At 43.0% G+C, this 21,502-nt stretch overlaps 1 protein-coding gene across 6 annotated transcripts in view; it reads left to right on the top strand.

Annotated features, from left to right (window-relative positions):
• The window catches only part of GALNS (galactosamine (N-acetyl)-6-sulfatase), a 67,041-nt gene that overhangs the window by 5,581 nt on the left and 39,958 nt on the right, over positions 1-21,502 (top strand). For 4 of the 6 annotated variants that reach the window (XR_005222278.2, XM_037878028.2, XM_037878029.2 and 1 more), the window contains exons 2-9: positions 916-1,039; positions 2,353-2,427; positions 4,242-4,344; positions 11,711-11,854; positions 13,619-13,685; positions 13,803-13,930; positions 14,767-14,906; positions 17,677-17,780. Coding sequence is in view for 5 of the 6 variants with exons in the window: in XM_037878028.2 (XP_037733956.1) it covers positions 916-1,039; positions 2,353-2,427; positions 4,242-4,344; positions 11,711-11,854; positions 13,619-13,685; positions 13,803-13,930; positions 14,767-14,906; positions 17,677-17,780 (885 nt within the window). In the remaining variant the exon portion in view is untranslated. Of the gene's footprint in view, positions 1-915; positions 1,040-2,352; positions 2,428-4,241; positions 4,345-4,406; positions 4,835-11,710; positions 11,855-13,618; positions 13,686-13,802; positions 13,931-14,766; positions 14,907-17,676; positions 17,781-21,502 lie in introns of those variants that run through there. The other 2 variants (XM_043526173.1, XM_043526172.1) reach the window with 2 other exon arrangements.

The raw sequence follows: 21,502 nt of genomic DNA, 5'->3' as shown, positions 1-21,502 counted from the left end.
ACCATTTCATTGCTCTCTGCTCACGATCCATCAGACAGCTTTGTGTCTTTTCTGCAGTATTCTTTGTTCTGATGTCTCTGTTAGACTCTCAAGTGGGGCTTCATTGAAAGCTTTCCCAAGATCTAGTTGTATTACGTTCTCTGCATTTCTTTTGCCCACCTGATACGTGACTGTAGTAAAGAAAGCTTTTGAATATTTAAGGCAGAGTATAATCTTTATGCAGGCATAGTGCCTAATTGCTCATTAAATTGCTCCCTTTTTGCTTCAGTATTGTTTTTCAGGATTGAAATTAGCCAAATGGGTTGGTAATTTTCTAGAGCTCCCTTTTTTTTGCCCAAAAGAGGCTCCTGAGCAGGAGCTGTGTGGTCACATTGGCTTCGGGCAAAGATGTGTGGCTACACTATGGTAAGACCATCATCTGGCAAACTGGCATAGAGAAATGATGTGATAATGGCACACTTCTCTCCTGAGCTTCGCTTTTAAACGATACTCCTCAATGCCCTCAGTTATTATGTAACCCTACTTTTTTACTTAGATCTTCACTGTGCATTTCTGATTACATATATCCAGTATTTGGAAATGTAGGCCTGCAGTGTATAATTTTATAATTAAGATGCTGGACTGAGACTGAAGAGATCTGGGTTCTGTTCCCAGTTTTGCAATAGATTTTTTTTGTCACCTTGGGCAAGTCGCTTAATTTCTCTCTGTCCGTCAGTTCTGATCTATAAATGGTGGCAGTAATACTTCACAGAAGGGTTGTGAGAATAAATTCACATAGTGTATGTGATATTGTAGTAATGAGCACTATAGAAGAGCTTATAAAAATAAAAATTCTATTCTGGTCCAGAAGGTAGTACAGTAGTTTACAGAAAGCGAAAATTACTTCTGTGTCTTTTTGATATGGTCTTTCTGCAGATGGGTTGGGGTGATTTGGGAGTGTTTGGAGAGCCCTCTAAAGAAACCCCTAACTTGGACCAGATGGCTTCAGAAGGGATGCTCTTCCCAAATTTCTACACTGCTAACCCTCTGTGCTCTCCATGTAAGTAAACTTCAGTTTATACTACCATGTAAAATTGCCACCTTCTGAGAAGATTGGGATGTTTGCCAGCATCTTACATAAACTAGCAACCAAACCAGTGATTACCCTTAAGGCAGTGTTAGGATTTAGAGCTTTCATCTTGCATTTTGCTTCCTTTTTATTTTTTTCTTGAGGAAAAACTACAATCTTCTGTTCATACAAAACAGTATTTTAGTCATCAAAACACTTCATTTAAGGGATTTTTTTTTTATTCTGTTTTAGCCTTCAGGCCTCTGCAGCTGAATTATTTCATCTCTTCCCTCTTTGGGGCAATCAGACAAAACAGTATCTAAATCTTTGTTGGACAAATCCAACAGGAAGGAAGCACACAATGGGCTTGATTCTGTTCTGTAGGCAGAACTTCCATTGACTTTGGGACTTTCATGCATGGAGCAACTATACGTTCCTGCCCATTGTCGTCATTGTTAGCCACTAAGAGATTTAGAGAGGGGAAAAGGGACAAACCCATTTGAGTCCCATGTAGATTTTACATCTTTGTCACTGTGTCTGGTTCTTCAAGTCTGATTGCCAGCTGACAGCTAAAATATAAAGGAGAAAAGAGGACTTTCTGGGGCCTCCATTCAGGAAAACGTTTAACCATATATTTAAGTCCATCCCCATTCAGGAAAGCACTAAAACACCTGCTTAAGTCCCATTTACTTCAGTAGGATTTAAGCAGATGCTTAAAGTTAAACATCTGCTTAACTACTTTCCTGAATCAGAGCCTTGATCTCTATCATGCTACAGATGGATACCTTGCCTTTGTTCATTGTAGAAGTAGATAAAATGGTTTTGCCAAGGCAAGATAATTAATGTAAATTTAGCAAATAACTGATTTATCTTAGCTAGATTAAGATGTCTCCCATATACTCACCCCAGAAATACTGTTTAAAGTTACTTGGACAGAATGGGGGCTGCATTTCCTATCTGGAGGTGGTCACGTTTCAATAGTGGGTAAACTGCTTTCTGCACTCGAGGGCCAGATTCCAATCTCAGTGGAACTGGAGTAACTCCATTAACATCAGTGGTGTCACTTTGGATTTATGCTAGTGTGGCTGTTATCAGAATCTGGCCAAGTATGTACATTACTTTAGGATCCTTTGGGTTGATGATTACTCTTATCAGCTAAACAGTAATATATAGCAGAAATTCCCTACAATCTCCAGTTATTATGCGGTCATCAGCCAAAACATGACCTCTAAAGCAGATAATTTGTATAAAGAAAATAAGACACCCTGTTCATGCTTTCTTTGTTTTGATTGTTTTATCTGCAGCACGGGCAGCGCTGTTGACGGGACGTCTCCCCATCAGGAATGGGTTCTACACCACGAATGCACATGCCAGAAATGGTGCGAACATCAGTGCTGCTTCTCCTGGAAATGCCTTTTCTTCCTTTATTCTTTGCCTTTTCGCTTGGCAGCAGGCATGGCTGAATATTGGCATTTGGCTCTGTGCTCTCCCTTCATGGGTTTTCCAGGAGGTACATTTTCAGAGTGGCAACAAGGGAGTGGCATGTGGCTCCACTGCAGTTAATAAGAACAGGTGTGAAGTCTGTTGCTTCTTACACATGATGCTGGAAAGGAAGGACATCGCCAAATGTTCGCATTAAGCAAAAAGACCTAAGTTAAAATGTTAATCTGTTTGCTTCTGCTGGCTGAGATGTTGTTTCCTTGGGTGGGCTAATTAACATTGAGTGAAAGAAGAAAAGTGACACGGGATATGGTGTTAACGTCCTAGGTTAAGAACAAGCTGTTTAAAATCCAGTCTGTCATGGGGTTTACTAATCTCTGCTGGGACACCTCCTTGTAGTTCATCTGGTGATTAGCTCTTGACCAGTCTAATGCCCCCTCCTTCAGTTGCTCATCCCATAGTCTCTCTCTCTCTGGACTCAGGTTGCTCCCTCTTTGTGTCTCAGGCAGTCTTTTGATCCGCTAGCCAGTCAGTACCACTTTTCCAGTGGCCAGTAGGGGAATCCAGGCCTGCCCACTACTCGGGGTTCCAGTCCAGGGACACTATGCCCAGCAACCACAGTCTGCTCCAGCTCCAACCTTGTTGCCAATTCCATGGGCTTTTTCCTGCCTTTCTTCCCTATCTTCTGGCCCCCCTCTTCTCCCTGTGGCTATGTCACCCTCCCCTTGGGTTCTTGCCAGAGTCTGTATTCTAAAGCAGGATCCCAGGGCTTACCCCCCCTCAGGCCACCTCCTCATCTCTGATCAATTGCCTTCCTCACTAGGGAGTGACTGCAGAGCTCCTCCCTGCAGCCCTTCTCCTCCCATCAACTTCCTCTCTTTAGAAGCCTATCCCAACTCCTCCTCCAGCAGGGCTTCATCAGCTGTTAGGCCTTAGTAGTCCCTGCCTTGCTTCCTGATGCAGCCTGTCCTGTAAGGTTAATTGGCCATTTTTAACAGGTTCAAGTCTTGTGTGGGGCGAACACCGTATCATACAGTCTTACAGAAGTAAACCTTTCCCAGCCAGTTAAACAAGGACAGTTACATAACACGATGCTGCCTGCCAGGAGAGCTCTCCTCCAGAACTCATGAAGGAATGTACCTGCTCAGAATGTCTTTGGGTTGATCTAGTTGGTGTCTAGTTCTAAAATTACAGGTGCTTTATGAGACCATGCATTCTGGGCACACACAGCTACCTATTGGTTCACACTGTCCATCAGTAGGAGAACTTGGGTATCTCCTAACTCACTGACGGTTGTGTCCTGTGTTCTCAACTACAAAATATTGGAGGAATGCTATTTTGGATCAGCCAGTGCACTTTGAGCAAGTCCATTTGTCCTTTATTTAATTAATCCTTTGACTTATAAAAATGCACTAATTGTAGATAACTTCAAGCAGTTTGGCAAAAGTATAAACCAAACGGCCCCAATTTGCTCTCCTTACAGCCACCCCTACCTGCATCCACACTGTCCCTCCAGCCAACAAAGGCTGCATGTGTGAAGGGCTCTCTTACCTGGGTCAGTGAGTTTGCTGAGTCAGCTTGTTTCCAGACCTGGTGGGCTGGAGAATTTGAATCCTATACTACAGTATTGTTGGACCCTTGAGCTAGCCCAATTTTTGGTCCAAATAAGCTTATAGGGATGTGTCCATAAGCTTTCATGACCTGCTTGCTAGCCTTAGTGATGAGTTAAAAAACATGTTCTTGTTTTATACAGCCTATACGCCACAGGAGATAGTAGGGGGAATCCCAGATTCTGAGCTGCTGCTTCCAGAATTGCTGAAGAAGGCGGGATATGTCAGTAAGATCATTGGCAAATGGTAAACTTGTCTTGAGATTCCTTGTTTGTATGTGTATGTGATTTAGTAATGCGGAGAGATTGGGAGAATCAGTCTGAAAAAAACTTTTCAAGCTCAAACATCTGTCTTTTCAAATCTGAGCAGGATCTTCCCACCTGCTGTGATTAATTTCTGAATAGAGTGCTACTGATTTATAGATAGATATAGCAAAAAAAGGCCCTCAACCCTTTGTGCTTTCATTCAGCACTACATTGTGTTCATTTTCATCAGAAATCACAGCGATGTTCTGTTGGAGCATGTCCCTTGCCCTCTACAATTTTTTGTCTTTGGCCCCTGCTGTATATCATTGATCCTCTGCAGATAAGTCTGACTTGTAAACTGTCGGCTTTTTTTTTTTTTTAAGCAGCGGAATGTTAGGATAGAAATGAAGATACAGTCACATGAAGGAAACATGCTTGATATTAGACAGAGCTACAGAGAAGAGTGATGGCCTAATCTAGCAGAGAAAAGGGTAAATAAATAGACAGTGAAAGAGTATTGACCAAAGATCTGAGTGAACTACATCCCAAGAATTTTAAAAGAACTAAGGGATTGATCCTGTTCTCACTGAAGTCACTGACAAAACTCCATTGACTCTTATGGGTGCAGGCCCATATCTTAGCAAAGGAAACATAAGAACTTGTGAACCTAATCTTCAATAAATCATGGCAGTCAGGAGAGATACCTGGCAACTAAATGCAACTGTGGTTCCTGTGCAGGGTAGGAGGGAAAAGCTGGAGAGCTGCCAAACAAATACAATAGGCTTCTTTGATGGGATTACTATTGTAGAAGTTGAAGAGAAGCCAGCGGGCATAGAACATATGAATTTCAATAAAGAACTTGTGTGATGTGATTGAGTCCCATTGGGTTTCTAGGTCTCCATGCTGGTAATTCACAATTCATAGTAGTACTGTGTAATAAATAAATGCATAAATAATAAACTTCAAAACTGCATAGATACCATCTTGATATAACATGTTTAACAAACAGAGTGATTGTTAATAATTCAACCTTCAAGTGGGGACCAGTATTAAGGTAGTCAGTTATGGAATCCATATTATTTAACAATATTAACAATATAAAGAAAGGTATAGATTCAACTGTGATCAAATTTTCCAGCAGCACAGAAATTGGAAGGAAAGTAAATGAATCTAAGACGGTGAATTATTTATTAGCCCAAATCCAAACAACAAAGTGGCCAGGAAAAATCGGATCAGTGGGCTGAGTGCATTGAGATGCATTCAGTGCTAATAAATGTAAATTCATACAGCTAGGGAAAGGAAATAAGCAGCACAAATACATATTGGTTCCAGACAGTTATCTGGAAAGCAGCGAGTCTGGAAAACCTTCTAGTGATAATAAAAAGCAAAGTAAACATGAACTCATAATGCAGTGCCGTTGTGAACCTAAGAATTGCGGTACATCAGCTGCTTCAGAGAAGGGTGCTGGCAGACGTGAGATAATCTGACCCCATTAAAATTTCATCGTAACCCTTATTGGTTAGCGACTGGTTTAAGCCTTAAACACGAGGTTTTATGTCTTTTTTTTAACCTTCTCTTTTAAGTATTTGCTATTACAACTCTGAATATTATTTGCAGTTTTGTTATAGCCATGTTGGTCCCAGGATATTAGAGAGACAGGTGGGTGAGTGGTGGGACCTTCTACCACCTGTGGAGGGTGAGGAACCCCGGTGGGCTAGCCTGTACACCACCCTGGACCTATGGCCTGCCTGGGATATCGGTTGGTGGCTCCTTCATGGAGCCGTGAGCATGAGTGTGTACCTAGCACAGTTCACCCCCATCCCCGGCGCCCGCCCCTTTTGCTGCTTGAGGTGCATGCCTATCTAGAATGTGCCAGGTTGCAGCCTCTAATCCAACTCCTCCAGAACCTGTTAAGGTTCTGGCTGCACTTTTCCCCACATCTATTCATATATGCCCACCCAGTCCGTGGCCCCACAAGGTAGTGAGACCTCCTCGTCAATCTCCTTCTGGCACTGGCCAAAATAGCCATCTTCAACACCAGGAGAAGGATGCTGGATGGGGAGGTGCTTTGCGACTGTGGGGCCTATTTCTGTTCCTCCCTTGGCTCACTCATCCAGGCAGAGTTCCTCTGGGTGGCGTCCACTGGCTCCTTGGACAGCTTTGGGTAGCAGGTGGGTGCTGTCCGGGGTTCTCTGCTTGGTGTCCCTTTCTGGATCCCTAGTTTTGAACCTGTGACCTCTACTCCCTGCCCTGTTATTTCTTAGTTGTCCCCAATAGTCCCGGGTCCAGTGACTCCTCCCCAAAGGTTGGGAGGCGCCTTTAGATGCGGACGGGCTTGCTCCCCTCTGCCTCCCAGAATTTCAGTAAGGCCTTTTATTGGGCCAACTTCTGTTGGTGAGAGACACAAGCTTTTGAATTTATGCAGAACTCTTCAACTCTGGGAAAGATGCTCAGAGTGTCTCAGTTAAATAGAAGGTGAAAAAGATAAGGAGTTAACACATGTCGCAAGAGGCCACTCAAAGTGAAGTTAACAATTGAAGGAGAAAAGAGGGTTTATGGGTTCCAGATTGTTGTAAATGAGACATAAAGCCAGTGTCTTTATGAAGCCCATGATTTTTGCTGTCTAGCAGAGTTATGAATTTAAAAGCTTCCAGGCTCATCTTTTGAAGGTGTTTGTGCAGAGGACTGAGAGGTCAGACATGGAGTGATTGTTCTGTAAATAGTGTTTGCCCACAGATGATAGGGTGTTTTTGTCTTTTATCATTTTTCTGTGTGAGTTCATTCGACAGCATAGTGACTGTCTGGTTTCAACCACACAGTTGCTATTGGGACATTTAGTGCACTGGATGAGGAAACCATATGTTGTGATCGGCATGTGTAGGAACCATGGATCTTGAAAGGTGTGTTGTGGGGGTGTTGATCATCGCAACAGGTGGACATATGTCTGCAGGTTTTGCATCTGTTGTTCTGGAAGGGTCTGGTGGTGTGTCCTGGTCTGTAGGGAGCTTGCCTCTGATGATGAGCTTGGCAGGGTTGGGGGCGTTGTTTGAAGGCCAGAAGAGGGAGTTCAGGAAAGATTTATTTCAACATGTGGTCCACATCGAGTATGGGTTGTAGTTGCTTGATGATACCCTGTATGGGTTCCAGTGTGGGGTGGTAAGTGACAACTAGGAGTGTACAGTTGTGGGGGCGGAGGGGAGTGTTTGCTGTATTGAAGAAGGTTCTTTTGGAGTATTTGGGTGGCCCATTCCATGATGTGATCTACTTCTCCGGCGGAGTGTCCTTGTGCAGTAAAGGTAGTTTTAAGTGTGCTGAGGTATGTATCCTGGACTTTCTTGATGGGTCATACTCTGTGGTATCTGAATTCCTGACTATGGGTAACAGATGTCTTGGTGTGTTTGGGTTGGTTACTGGATTGGTGAAGATAGGTGTGGTGATCTGGGGATTTCTTATATATGTAGCTGTCTGTAGGGCTCCATTGTTGAAGTTGATCATGGTGTCCAGGAAGCTGGTGCTGGTGTGGGAATGTTTTAGAGAAAGTTTGATGGATGGGTGCTGGTTGTTGAAGTTGTAGTGGTAATCTTTGAGGGAGTTTAAGTTGTCTGTCCAGCGGATGAAAATATCATCAATGTATCTCAGATTTATCATTGGTTTTGTGGTGCATTTGTCCAGAAATTCTTCCTCAAACTGACCCATGAAGAGGCTGGGCAAACACAAAGAAAACCTGCACAACACCTTCAAAAGACGAGCCTGGGAGCTTAAATTCATAACTCTGATAGACCCCAAAAATCATGGACTTAATAAGAAGAAAAGGAGTACTTGTGGCACCTTAGAGACTAACATTTATTTGAGCATAAGCTTTCGTGAGCTACAGCTCACTTCATCGGATGCATGCAGTGGAAAATACAGTGGGGAGATTTATATACATAGAGAACATGAAAAAATGGGTGTTACACACATACTGTAACCAGAGCGATCACTTAAGGTGAGCTATTACCAGCAGGAGAGCGGGGTGGGGCGGGGGGACCTTTTGTAGTGATAATCAAGGTGGGCCATTTCCAGCAGTTGACAAGAATGTCTGAGGAACAGTGGGGGGTTGGGGGAGGGGATAAACATGGGGAAATAGTTTTACTTTGTGTAATGACCCATCCACTCCCAGTCTCTATTCAAGCCTAAGTTAATTGTATCCAGTTTGCAAATTAATTCCAATTCAGCAGTGTCTCGTTGGAGTCTGTTTTTGAAGTTTTTTTGTTGAAGTATTGCCACTTTTAGGTCTGTAATCGAGTGACCAGAGAGATTGAAGTGTTCTTCGACTGGTTTTTGAATGTTATAATTCTTGACATCTGATTTATGTCCGTTTATTCTTTTACGTAGAGACTGTCCAGTTTGACCAATGTACATGGCAGAGGGGCATTGCTGGCACATGATGGCATATATCACATTGGTAGATGTGCTGGTGAACGAGCCTCTGATAGTGTGGCTGATGTGATTAGGCCCTATGGTGGTGTCCCCTGAATAGATATGTGGACACAGTTGGCAATGGGCTCTGTTGCAAGGATAGGTTCCTGGGTTAGTGGTTCTGTTGTGTGATGTGTGGTTGCTGGTGAGTATTTGCTTCAGGTTGGGGGGCTGTCCGTAAGCAAGGACTGGCCTGTCTCCCAAGATCTGTGAGAGTGATGGGTCATCCTTCAGGATAGGTTGTAGATCCTTGATGATGCGTTGGAGAGGTTTTAGTTGGGGGCTGCAGGTGATGGCTAGTGGCGTTCTGTTATTTTCTTTATTGGGCCTGTCCTGTAGTAGGTGACTTCTGGGTACTCTTCTGGCTCTGTCAATCTATTTCTTCACTTCAGCAGGTGGGTATTGTAGTTGTAAGAATGCTTGATAAAGACACTGGATTTATGGCTCACTATAACAATCTGGAACGCACAAACCCTCCTTTTGTCCTTCAGTTGTGGAGGTGTTTACCACCCACTTCACCTTGAATGGTCTCTTGCAACATGTGTTAACTCCTTATCTGTTCTACCCTGTAGTTACACTCTGAGCACTTTTCTCAGAGCTTCTCTCTCTCACCAACAGAAGTTGGTCCAATAAAAGATATTATCTCACTCCCCTTGTCTCTTCGAATTTTATGTTATCCTTGTAAATTTTTAGTCCCTCTTTGAATCTTGCCAAGGTCTTGGCCTCGGTGACATCCCAGGGCAGTGAGTTCCACAGTCATATTATGCTCAGTGTTGATAAATGCAAAGTAATGCACATTGGAAAACATAATCCTAATTATACATATAAAATGATGGGGTCTAATTTAGCTGTTACCACTCAAGAAAGAGATTTTGGAGTCATTGTGGATATTTCTCTGAAAACATCCACTTAATGTGCAGCAGCCATCAAAAAAGCTAACAGAATGTTGGAAATCATTAATAAAGGGATTGATAATAAGACAGAAAATACCATATTGCCTCTATATAAATCCGTGGTACACCCGCATCTTGAATACTACATACAGATATGGTCACCCCATCTCAAAAAAAGATAGGTTTGAATTGAAAAAGGTTCAGAAAAGGGCAACAAAAATGATTAGGGACAGCTGGAACAGCTTCCATATGAGGAGAGATTAATAAGACTTGGACTTTTCAGCTTGGAAAAGAGACAAATAATGGGGGAATATGATCGAGGTCTATAAAATCATGACTGGTGTTGAGAAAGTAAATAAGGAAATGTTATTTACTCCTTCTCATAACACAACAACGAGGGGTCACCCAATGAAATTAATAGGCATTTGTTTAAAACAAACAAAAGGAAATATTTCTTCACACAACGCAGAGTCAACCTGTGGAACTCCTTGCCAGCAGATGTTGTTAAGGCCAAGACCATAACAGGGTTCAAAAAAGAACAAGATAAATTCATGGAGGATTATATCCATTGATGGACCTTAGCTAAAATGAGCAGGGAAGCTGGGAGTGAGCGACGGGATGAATCACTTGATGATGACCTGTTCTGTTCATTCCCTCTGGGGCACCTGGCATTGACCACTGTTGGAAGACAGGGTATTGGGCTAAATGGACCTTTGCTCTGACCCAGTATGGCCATTCTTATTATGTGTTGGGTGGTAAAAGTATTCCCCTTGCTCAGTTTTGAATTTACTGAGTTTGAGTTTCATTGACTTCCCTCATTCTTTTGTTATGAGAGAGGGAGAACAGGAGCGTGTAATCTACCTTCTCTAACTCATTATTTATTTATTTATTTTGTATGCTTTCCTCATATTCCTTCTTATTTGCCTCCTTTGTAAACTATCCCACTTTTTAAAATCTCTCTGCATATCAGATTTTCCGTGCCCCTAGTCACTGTGAAGATAGCTAGGGGTATTTTTGTTGTGGTGTGTGTGCGCGTATGTATGTGGGGATTCCACATGTAAAACGAGGGACATTTGTGGTTCTAATTTACACAGCCAGCATGTGACTGTATCAGGAATCGTGAGGCTAAATTAGTGTCTAGTGTAATACCATTGATCTCATTGGATTTACGCCAGGGACCAATTTAATCCAATGAGTGCACTTCCGGTCCCCAAATTTTAGAGACGATACAAAAGAGGGCAACAGAACCAATCCATGAGTTAAAGACAAAGACGTATGAGGAAAGACTGAAGTGACACATGCATGTTCAGCTAGAAATTTCTCCAGTTGAGACAGTGAGAGAATGACCATCTATAAATACTTTCACAAATGAAGGAAGTGAGTTATTCACAGTCCCAGAAGATGTGGAAGGAAAGGAGCAGTAGCCTGAAGCTAAAGAAGGAAAGTTTAAATTTCATATCCAGGACAACGCTGTTAACAGAAGCTTGCTTGTGTGTGGCCGGGGGGGGGCTGGCTTTCATATGTACATTCTAAGGGTCTCATTGCCATTTACACTAAAGCCCCATTACACCACTCTGGCAGCATAAAGGGCCTTAAAGTAAATGTAATTGTAAATTACACACACTTTGTGGCCCCTTTACACAATTTACTCGTGTAGAAGAGCCTTGGTATAAATGAGACTTAAGTCCTAAATTAATTATTATATGTATTTTTGCTCTGTTCTGGGCAGCTCTACCTAAGGCACCATCATCACAAATAATCAACATGTTTAGAGAGAAGAGAAGTTGGACATTGACTTAATGAAGCTACTGGAACAGTGGCAGGGATTTCTGTAATCTCCTTGAATGCACGTTTTTGTCTAGTCATTATTTATTTGGCTATCTAGAGTACTGTAACTAATCACTGAAGTTTTCCTTTAACATCATTGAAAGATATTTCTTTCTACACAGTTCTGATAAGATTACTATTCACTCCTTTGCAATGGACTCCTGAACTCTTTGTGGCTTTTGTTCCTAGGCATCTGGGTCATAGACCCCAATTCCACCCCTTGAAGCATGGATTTGATGAATGGTTTGGATCTCCTAATTGCCATTTTGGACCTTACGATAACAAAGCCACCCCAAACATCCCTGTTTACAGGGACAGGGAAATGATTGGCAGGTAATTCAGCTGTTTGTTCCAGGGCTCATTTAAAAAAAATATTTTGGAAGTTGTCAACGGCTTGTTTTCTTTGCTTTCCCTGTGGTCTTACTCAGCTGTCCTGTGGTCTACTGAAAGATGAGCGTTCAATCAGTAAGCTATCTTCAGTTAGGAGAGGCTGGATCAGACACAGCAGTAACACCATGGCTTGGTTGGATGGGCAGCAATCTCCAGAAACCTCACACCATGCCAAGAGTTATTGGACATGAACGAAGGAAATGTCAGTCATCAGGGATGAACTGGTTCAAATCCAGTAACTCCCCACTTAACGTCCTCTCTCTTAACGTTGTTTCAATCTTATGTCCCTGCTCCATTACAGAACATGCTTGTTTAAAGTTGTTCAATGCTCCCCTATAATGTCGTTTGGCCACCTGCTTTGTCCACGGCTGGCAGCCCCCCTACGCACCCTCCCCCCAGCACCTCCTGCCCGCCAGCGGACCCTGCGGATCAGCGCCTTTCCCCTGCTTCCCCCGCCTCCTGCTCGTGGCAACCAGCTGTCTTGCGGCTTTCAGGAGGCTGGGGGGAGAAGCGAGGATGCGGTGGGCAGCCTCCCCCCTCCTTCCCCTGCCTCCTGAATGCTGGGTTAGGGTTAGAGCATTTGTCACTTGGATTAGGAGATTTTTGCAGCTGAGAGGGCAAGTCAAGATGGGACACTTGGAGGAGTACAGTGTTGAATGAAGAAGGATCTTGGCAGCCAGAGGGAGTCAGAGCGTTTGTGTCTGGGCAATGCCTGCTAGATCTTCCAGCTTCCTTTCTCACTCCCAGATTTACCTTCTTATTGAGAGAGATGCACGATCCAGTGGTTAAAGCACAGGGATAAGAAACAAATTCCTGAGTTCTAAGCCTGTCTCTCATATTGTGTCTCAGTTTTCCCATCTGTAAAATGGGAACGTTAATAGTGCCCTACTTTTATGGGGTTGTTCATGTTTTTAAAACACCTTGAAGATTATAAGCACTAGATCTGTGCTAAATTTTAGTCTGAACTCCTCAGCTGTTCCCTGCTGGGATCCTGGCATCCTCATCCCGACCTCAAAAGATGAACTTAAAGCCCAGCTGCTTTAGTGCTGGGCTTTTATCTGGCATCTTGCTTTTTAATGATGGAATGCTCTGGTGCTCAAGTGTGAAAGGCTTCAAAGGCCAGTGCACTTAAGGAAGGGATAAGGGAGTGCCCAAAATTCCCTTACATGCCAGAGTGTTCACATATTCAAACCAGGTATTGCACCAGGCATTTCTCACAAGCGATGCAGCTAACTTCAAGGGTGAATGTTGGCTGTCAGGGGTTGTGGCAGGCTAGAGAGCCAAGAACAAAGTGCATGTTGCTAAAATGTGCTCATGGACCACAAATAGGCCATTGCTGCTCTAACCCATCTCCCACAGGTGCTCATCCAACTGTGCCTCTTTTGGAAACTGATTCCATTCCCTTACTGAAGGCATTTTTATATCTCCCCTCCCTGTTTGTGGTAACCCTTTCTATGTTGTCATCATGACATCCCACCATTGCCTCTGACCTTGCAATTTCACTGTTCTCTCCTAACCTTAAAAAAAAACATAATGAACTTCTTTTCAGTTTCTGAAGAGAAATGGCTGGTTACATACCTTGTGAGTCTCTGCCCTTTTGTTGAGTAACAACAATGACCTGCCCATACAAGTAATAGGGAAGAACAGCCCTTTTGTTCTGTGTTCCATGGGTATTAATTTTTTTCCCTGGTTCTGCTTTATTTTAAGATATTATGAAGATTTCAAAATTGATCTGAAGACAGGGGAAGCAAACTTAACTCAGATCTACTTACAGGTATTGTACATTTTCTTTCAACTTTATAACCCACAGCCCTTTTTTGTTACTTTTGGTTGAGAGTTTTAGGTGGCAGAGGATGATCCTGTTAACATTAATTTCTGTTGTCATTTACAGGAAGCTCTTGACTTTATTAGCAGGCAGCAATCCAGTCAACAGCCGTTCTTTCTCTATTGGGCTATTGATGCCACTCATGCTCCTGTTTATGCCTCCAAACATTTCTTGGGCACTAGCCAGAGAGGGTTGTAAGTCTCCTTTTATTTGATTTATGCTGCCTAGTGTGATAGTGGAAAACCACAGCAATATTTATTGGACTGAAGTAACATAGATCACTTGTTAAAAGTGTGTGTGTGTGCATGCGTGTGTAAATACACATATTAGGTAGCGTGGAATTTCCTTCAGTATTTTTTTTTCCAAAAAGACCATGTCTAATCTGATCTTTAATATATTTGTTGTAAGCCAAAGTAAAGATCATGTGACCAAAATGTAGGTGAAATCTAAGTTCCCTGGCCCACTGTGTGAGTGATGAAATGCTGTTCCGTGGAATGGGTGCTTTTGTTAGTCTCTTGACATAGTTTGATTAGAGCCTGGTTTAAAAGCCTATAAATCAGAACAGCAAACAGGCTCCACATCATGGAAAATGCAATTTACAGTGGGGGAAGGATAGCTCTATGGATATAATGGACCTTGCTTTTAAGATCACAATTTCAAACTAGCGTCTATAAACAAAATTACTTTATTAGCCTCAGCTCATGGCAGAAGTGGCCTCTGCTTATACCTGGCTTCATTTATCTCAATTTCTGGTCTCTGTCCAAAAATGCTCAGATCTGAGCAAATTGGAGAGTCTGAATATCCAAGAGAGGCTGCTTTCTGCAGATTAAAAAGACGTAAGTTACGAAGTGACACTGGTAAACTTCTATTATGGTACCTGATGTGTAGGTGAATTATTTCCCTCTTCAGCACAATTAATTCAGTATTCTTGTGGGCTGTAATGGAGTGCTTTATGTTCTGTAAGACTACCTGGTTTAAACTGTTTCTCCTCCTTTACTGGCTTGCATATTTGTAATCTCTACTGTCTCAGATATGGTGATGCAGTGCGAGAAATTGATGACAGCATTGGGAAAATCCTAAAGTCCCTTCAAAACCTGGGCATCAGTGAGAACACTTTTGTGTTTTTCACATCTGATAATGGAGCTGCTCTTATTTCAGCACCTAAACAAGGTAAGTGTCTAATGAAAGAGCTGGACCTCAAGTTATGAAGTTCAGGTCCAGATCCAAACAGTCTCAGAGTTTGAAGACAAAGATATCTGAGGTTTTGGTTTGGTCCCTTGTATATAAGAGAAGCCTTGAAGTTCAGGAGTGTTCAGCATTAGAATTCTGCCTCCAGTCCGTGCTTGTGTTAATTGCTCACCTGGGCACACTCCTATTTAGACAAGCACATGTGCCTTCTGTACTGTGCCCCGGTGCTGATGGGTATTTTTTTTTTTTTTTTTACTCTTAAAAGCAGTACATTAGCTGCCTACCAACTGTATTTTTGCTCCCACCTTCTCTCTTAATCTGTTATTGGTAGTGTGTGTGCGGAAAGTGACATATACAGGGAAGTGCTAAGTCTCCTGTACTAGTTAATTAGAAAGACAAGTTAGAGGGCCATTATCAAATGCATATCTGAGTTTTCTGGATCATTATAAAAGATCCAGGAGTCCCAGTGTGTTTAGCTCTATGAAACGATATCAAGGAGAATAAACATTCCCTGCCATGGACAGCTTTGCTGCACTTCTCAGTTTTTCTCTTGTTTTCAAGCTAGTATCCTTGAGCAAATTGATTTTATTTCCCCTCCCTTTTTTTTTCCCATTTGGAGGTCAGGTAGTCTTGTGATGATCAGGCCACGAGATGGGAGGCTCCTAAGTTCTAACCTTAGCTGGGCCACTGAATCTGTGTGGCCTTGGGCAAAACACGTGACTCTCCGGGCTGTTCCTCGGTCAGTGCAGTTGTAAGGCTGCATAAAAAGTGGGGACCTTCCCTGCCAACCAGCTGCTGTCTCTGAGCAGAGCTTTCCTGGGGAAATAAAATGTAATCTCGCTTTTGTCGTCATCATGTCTATCTCCAGTGAAACCCCTCTCTTAAAAGGGTACTAGAAAATCACATGTCAGTCTGAAAATGTTCATAAAATCATAGAAATGTAGGACCGGAAGGGACCTCGAGAGGTCGTTTAGCCCACCAACCTGTGCAGAGGCAGCACCAAGTTTCCCTAGATCAGTGGTCACCAACCGATCGATTGCAATCGACTGGTCAATCCTGGAGACTCTCCCAGTCGATTGCGATCTCCAGTGGTGCAGCGGGGCTGCTGCTAAGGCAGGCTTCTTGCCAGCCCCAGCTCCAGGCCACTCTCAGAAGCAACTAGCACGCCCCTGCAGCCCCGGGGGGAGGAGAGAGGGCAGGCTTCTCCGTGCGCTCCTTCTGCCTGCAAGCACCACCCCTATAGCTCTCATTGGAACTGTAGTCAATGGGAGCTGCGGGGACAGTGCCTGCAGAGTTGGGCAGTGCGCGGAGCCACATGCCCCCCACGAGGGGCCACAGGGGCGTGTTTGCCCCTTCCGGGAGCGGCACAGGCCTGGGGAAGGTAAGGAGCTGCCTTAGCCCCGCTGCACCACCAACCAGGAGCTGCCCGAGGTAAGTGCCGCCCAACTGGAGCTCACACCCTGAACCCCCTCCTGGAGACAGCACCCCATACCTCCTCTTGCACCCTTGACCCATCCCTAACCCGCTGCCGAGAGCCAGCAACCTGCACCCAACACTCTGCCCCAGCCTGGAGTCCCCTCCTGAACCCGGAGTCCCTCCCAGACCCTGCACCCCTCTTGCACCCCAACACTCTGCCCCAGCCTGGAGCCCCCTCCTGCATCCAAACTCCCTCCCAGAGCTTGCACCCCCTCACTGCCTCCTGCACCCCAACCCTTGGCCCCAGGCTCAGCCCAGAGCCCCCTCCAACACTGCAAAGCCCTCGGCCCCAGCCCAGAGCCCACACCCCCTCCCAAACCCTAACCCCCTGCCCCAGCCCGGTGAAAGTGAGTGAGGGTGGGGGAGAGTGAGTGATGGAGGAGGGCGGGGAATGAAGGGAACAGGGCAGGGCTTCGGAGAAGGGGCGGGGCCTTGGGGAAGGGATGGGGTAGAGCCTGGGTTGCCTTTAAATTCAAAAAGTGATCTTGGGTGTAAAAAGGTTGGAGACCATCCCTGACAGGTGGTTGTCTAACCTGTTCTTAAAACCCTCCAGTGATGCGGTTTCCACAGTCTGCCTTGGTCACCTGTTCCAGTGCTTAACTATTCTTACAGTTAGAAAGTTTTTCCTAATATCTAACCTAAATCTCCCTTGCTGCAGATGAAGTTCATTCTTGTTCTGCCTTCAGTGGACATGGAGAACAGTTGATCATTGTCCTCTTTGTAAGAGCCCATAATGTATCTGAAGACTTATCAGGTCTCCCCTCAGTCTTTTCCCAAGACTAAACATACCCAGTTTTTTTAACCTTTCCTCAGAGGTCAGGTTTTCTAAATCTTTTATCATTTTTGTAGCTCTCATTTGGACTCTCTCGTTTGTCCAGGTCTTTCTAAAAGTGTGTCACCCAGAACTGGAGACAGTACTCCAGCTGAGGCCTCACCAGTGCCGAGTAGAGCAAGACAGTTACTGCCCATATCTTAGATCCTACACTCCTGTTAATACACGCCAGAATGATACTGGCCTTTTTTGCACGTCTATCCCATTGTTGACTCATATTAAATGTGTGATCAATTTTTACCTCCTTCACTCACAAGAAACATTTAAGATTCCTATAAATGAAAGAAGTTAGCAAAAAAAAATCTTTTTGGTTTGTTTCCTTTGTGCATTTGATAGCATTCCCTATCTAGTCTACTAATCTGTCAGTTTCTCCCCTGCTGAAAAGACCTTCACAAGCATCCACAGGAAAAACATGATCGTGTTTATCAATTTTCTTTCCTCTAGGAGGTAGCAATGGTCGCTTTCTGTGTGGTAAACAAACCACTTTTGAAGGTGGGATGAGGGAGCCAGCTATTGCTTGGTGGCCAGGCCAGATACCTGCAGGACACGTAAGTATCTGGCCTTAACAATTTTAGGCCCAATCCAATGACAACTGAAGTCAATGGAAGGAGTCCCATTGGCTTCAATGGTCTTTGGTTCAGGGCTCTTAGTACATTCTCAATGGAATCACTGTGTCAAAACCTGGGATCTAATTAAGTAAAGAATTGGTTGATGTATATCATAAGATCAGTTAATTACATTATTGCAATCTTATACCATGAATGCACATGACTGGATTTTTTATGAACACTAAAGGCTTTGACTTTAGCCAGCAGGTACCTTTTTGTTTTCCTGGTCTGTTTAACCCCTTCACTTTTGTTGGATCATACCTCTGTATTTTTAGTGGAGTATCGATGCAATCAAATGGAATGCAAGGACATTCCGGTTAATGTGCATCCTGCTGCAGTGGAGGAACATGCTTTCTGGACATATTCTGTGTCTCCTGCAGCATCGAGTGATTTTAAACCTGACACTTCCGTTTTCTGTGGCTAGATAGCAGTTTCACTCAGGGAGGTAGAACACCACTTCTTTAGATGCATCTGAAGAAGTGGTGGTTTACCCACGAAAGCTTATGCCCAAATAAATCTGTTAGTCTTTAAAGTGCCACCAGACTCCTTGTGTTTTTGTGGATACAGACTAACATGGCTACCCCCTGATATCAGGGAGGTAGGTCTATGTATCAGAATGTTTTTATTTCCTGCCTGCACAGAGATTAAAATGATACTCATTCTAAAATAATCCTCAGGTGGTAATACCAGCATGTGCAGGAAATTGTCCCAATACTCATTAAAGAAAGATCTAATCAACTCTCCATGCAGCAGGATTCGTGTTAAATAATATGCATTCCCTCCCCTTTGTAGATGTCTTTTATTCAGAAAGAAGTGATACTTCCTCAACTCGACACTGTGCCCAAGATCGCAAAATATTTATAATATTTATTTTTCTAATTTACATTCCTTTTCAATGTTGTAAATCCGTTAAATCGGATAAAGGTCATTTATAGAGCATATTTAGAGGCCACTGTCAATTTGGCTTAAAATTTGGAGCACAAGGGTGATTTGAGTTTGTCATTTTTAAAGGTTTTACAAAACCTAATAGGAATGTTTTTATGATTCTTTAAAATTTGAAATGAAAACAGTTTGTTGTTTGAATTTAAACATTCCCATGAAGTCCTTGCAAGCCAAGCATAAGTAACCTTGGACTAGTGCATGAGAACACGAAATTGAAACTGACTATTTTGTTTTGTATGTACAAACTGAGTAAAGTGCCAAAAGTAAACAACCATCATAAATGGGGACAGGTACATTAGATATGAAAAAATAACTCTAAGGTATAATTAGGAACAAAGGCAAGGAAATTTTTTTTCGCAATAACTTAACAACAGTAATCTTGTACATGTAGTATAGCTAGCTATTTTATGTGATGGTAAGAAGTGTTTGCCACAGATTGGAGCTCAGTGTGGTAGTTTGTGGTGAATTGCTTGTTGTTTTAGAAACAGCTGAAAGTTTAACCTAAATTTGTATGATCAATTATGTATGGTTAACACATTGGCACCGAATGAGGTGCCATACTACCATGGGTGCACACACAAAGGCCCCGGTTTGGCAAGCTACCTCTATTTAGAAAAGCTCTTATGTATATGATTAACTTTAAGCACATGCTTAAGTTGTCTTATAAGACAGATTCTCAGCTGGTGTAAATTGTCAAGCTCCATTGACGGATCTGCCTTAATTGACTTTAATAACACTTGAGTAAATGCTTAACTTTAGGCATACACTTAATTCCCTGCTTGATTTGGCCCCATTTCAGGAAACTGGCCTCCAAATGGTTACACGTATAGAGGTCTGATCCTGAGAGGGGTTATGATCCCACAATTCCCACTGGGCTCAGGGTGCTTTTCAAACCCATGGTCCATAATGTGCTGCTTCATTCTGTGTTGTGGATGTGCTAGCATGAGTGATATCTTTAAATAAATATATAATAACAGATATTGATAGGTCTTCTATGCTTGTATTCTTGCAATCAAGGCTCCTGCAGTCTGATGCCCACAGCAGAACTGTCCTCAGGTGAGAAGTACAGCATTGCTTCAGGTTTTTGGGTAGTGCAACTCTGCCGTTGCCTTCTAGTATTAGTCGCATGTATAGTTTTTATCGTGCTATTTCTCAACAATTGCCTTTTCTAGACATAGTAGGTGGAGAGCTCCCTTCTACAGTTTTGTGCCTATTTTACCTATCGTATGTTGAAGTTACAGACTTCATATGGTTTATTGTAAATCCAAATTAATTAGCCCATGTTCCACTTAGTCTGAGTGGCTGCAAGAAATGTCACATTACTCTTAATCCTCAAAGGTGATAGAGAAAGAAGCTGAGGTCTTCTCTGCACCTACAGAACAATGACTGCTGGACAATGTCAGTGGAAGCTTTTACCTTCCCAACCTGACCAGGAGGGAGGAGTCAGAGGTTAATTCAGAGTTAGTGCCCATGTAATCATCGAATTCTCTGGTAAATCAGTCCGGAGCTTTGCCCTCTAGTAATAGTGCTGGTGGTTTTTATATGGACACAAGTCCACCAGGAATTGGAGTGAACCCAAAACTGTTTCATAGAGATGACCAAACATCTATCAGATGGCGACAACTTTTGGTTACTGTTGACCGAGGCCACGTTCAAAGCCTTAACCTGCTGTTGAAAGTTTCCCTATCCTGTTGCCTGCGCCATTCAGTTGCTCAGTCCCGCCAAACTACTGGAGTTAGTCCTTCTCTGGAAGGGTCATGTCTCCTTGTTGGTGGTCAATTTGATAAATGCAGACTAATGCACATTGGAAAACATAATCCTGACTATACATACAAAATGATGGGATATAAATTAGCTGTTACCACTCAAGAAAAGATCTTGGAGTCATTACTGATAGTTCTCTGAAAACATGCGCTAAAAGTGTAGCCGTAGTCAAAAAAGCAAACAATATTAGGATCCATTAAGAAAGGGATAGATAATAAGACAGAAAACATCATAATGCCACTATATAAATCCATGGTACACCCACACCTTCAGTACTGCATGCAGTTTTGGTCGCCCCATATCAAAAATACTATATTAGAATTTGAAAAAGTACAGAGAAGGGCAACAAAAATGATGAGGGGTATGGAACAGCTTCTGTATGAGGAGAGATTAAAAGACTTGGACTTTTCAGCTTGGAAAAGAGACGACTAAGGGGGGATATGACAGAGGTCTATAAAATCATGACTGCTGTGGAGAAAGTTAATAGGGAAGTATTATTTACTCCTTTACATAATATAAGAGGGACCACCCAATGAAATTAACAGGCAGCAGGTTTAAGAGAAACATAGGGAAGTATTTCTTCACACAGCGCACAGTCAACCTGTGGAACTCTTTGCCATGGAATATTGTGAAGGCCAGAACTATAACAGAGTTCAAAAAAGAATTTGGTAAGTTCATGGAGGATATATCCATCAATAGCTATTAGCCAACATGGTCAGGGATGCAAACTCATTTTCTGAGTGTCCCTAGCCTCTGATTGACAGAAGCTGGGAGTGGACAATATTGGATGGATCAGTGATTGCCTGTTCTGTTCATTCCCTCTGGGGCACCTGGCATTGGCCACTGTCCAAAGACAGGATACTGGGCTAGATGAGCCATTGGTCTGACCCAGTGTGGCCATTATGTTCTTATGCTGACAATCTTACTGACTTGTAGTTTGGTTGTTTTTTTTAGTG

The sequence above is a fragment of the Chelonia mydas genome, chromosome 12 (genome assembly GCF_015237465.2).
Source record: "Chelonia mydas isolate rCheMyd1 chromosome 12, rCheMyd1.pri.v2, whole genome shotgun sequence".
Lineage (NCBI taxonomy): Eukaryota > Metazoa > Chordata > Testudines > Cheloniidae > Chelonia > Chelonia mydas.
This window is presented reverse-complemented; position numbering and strand designations above follow the sequence as displayed.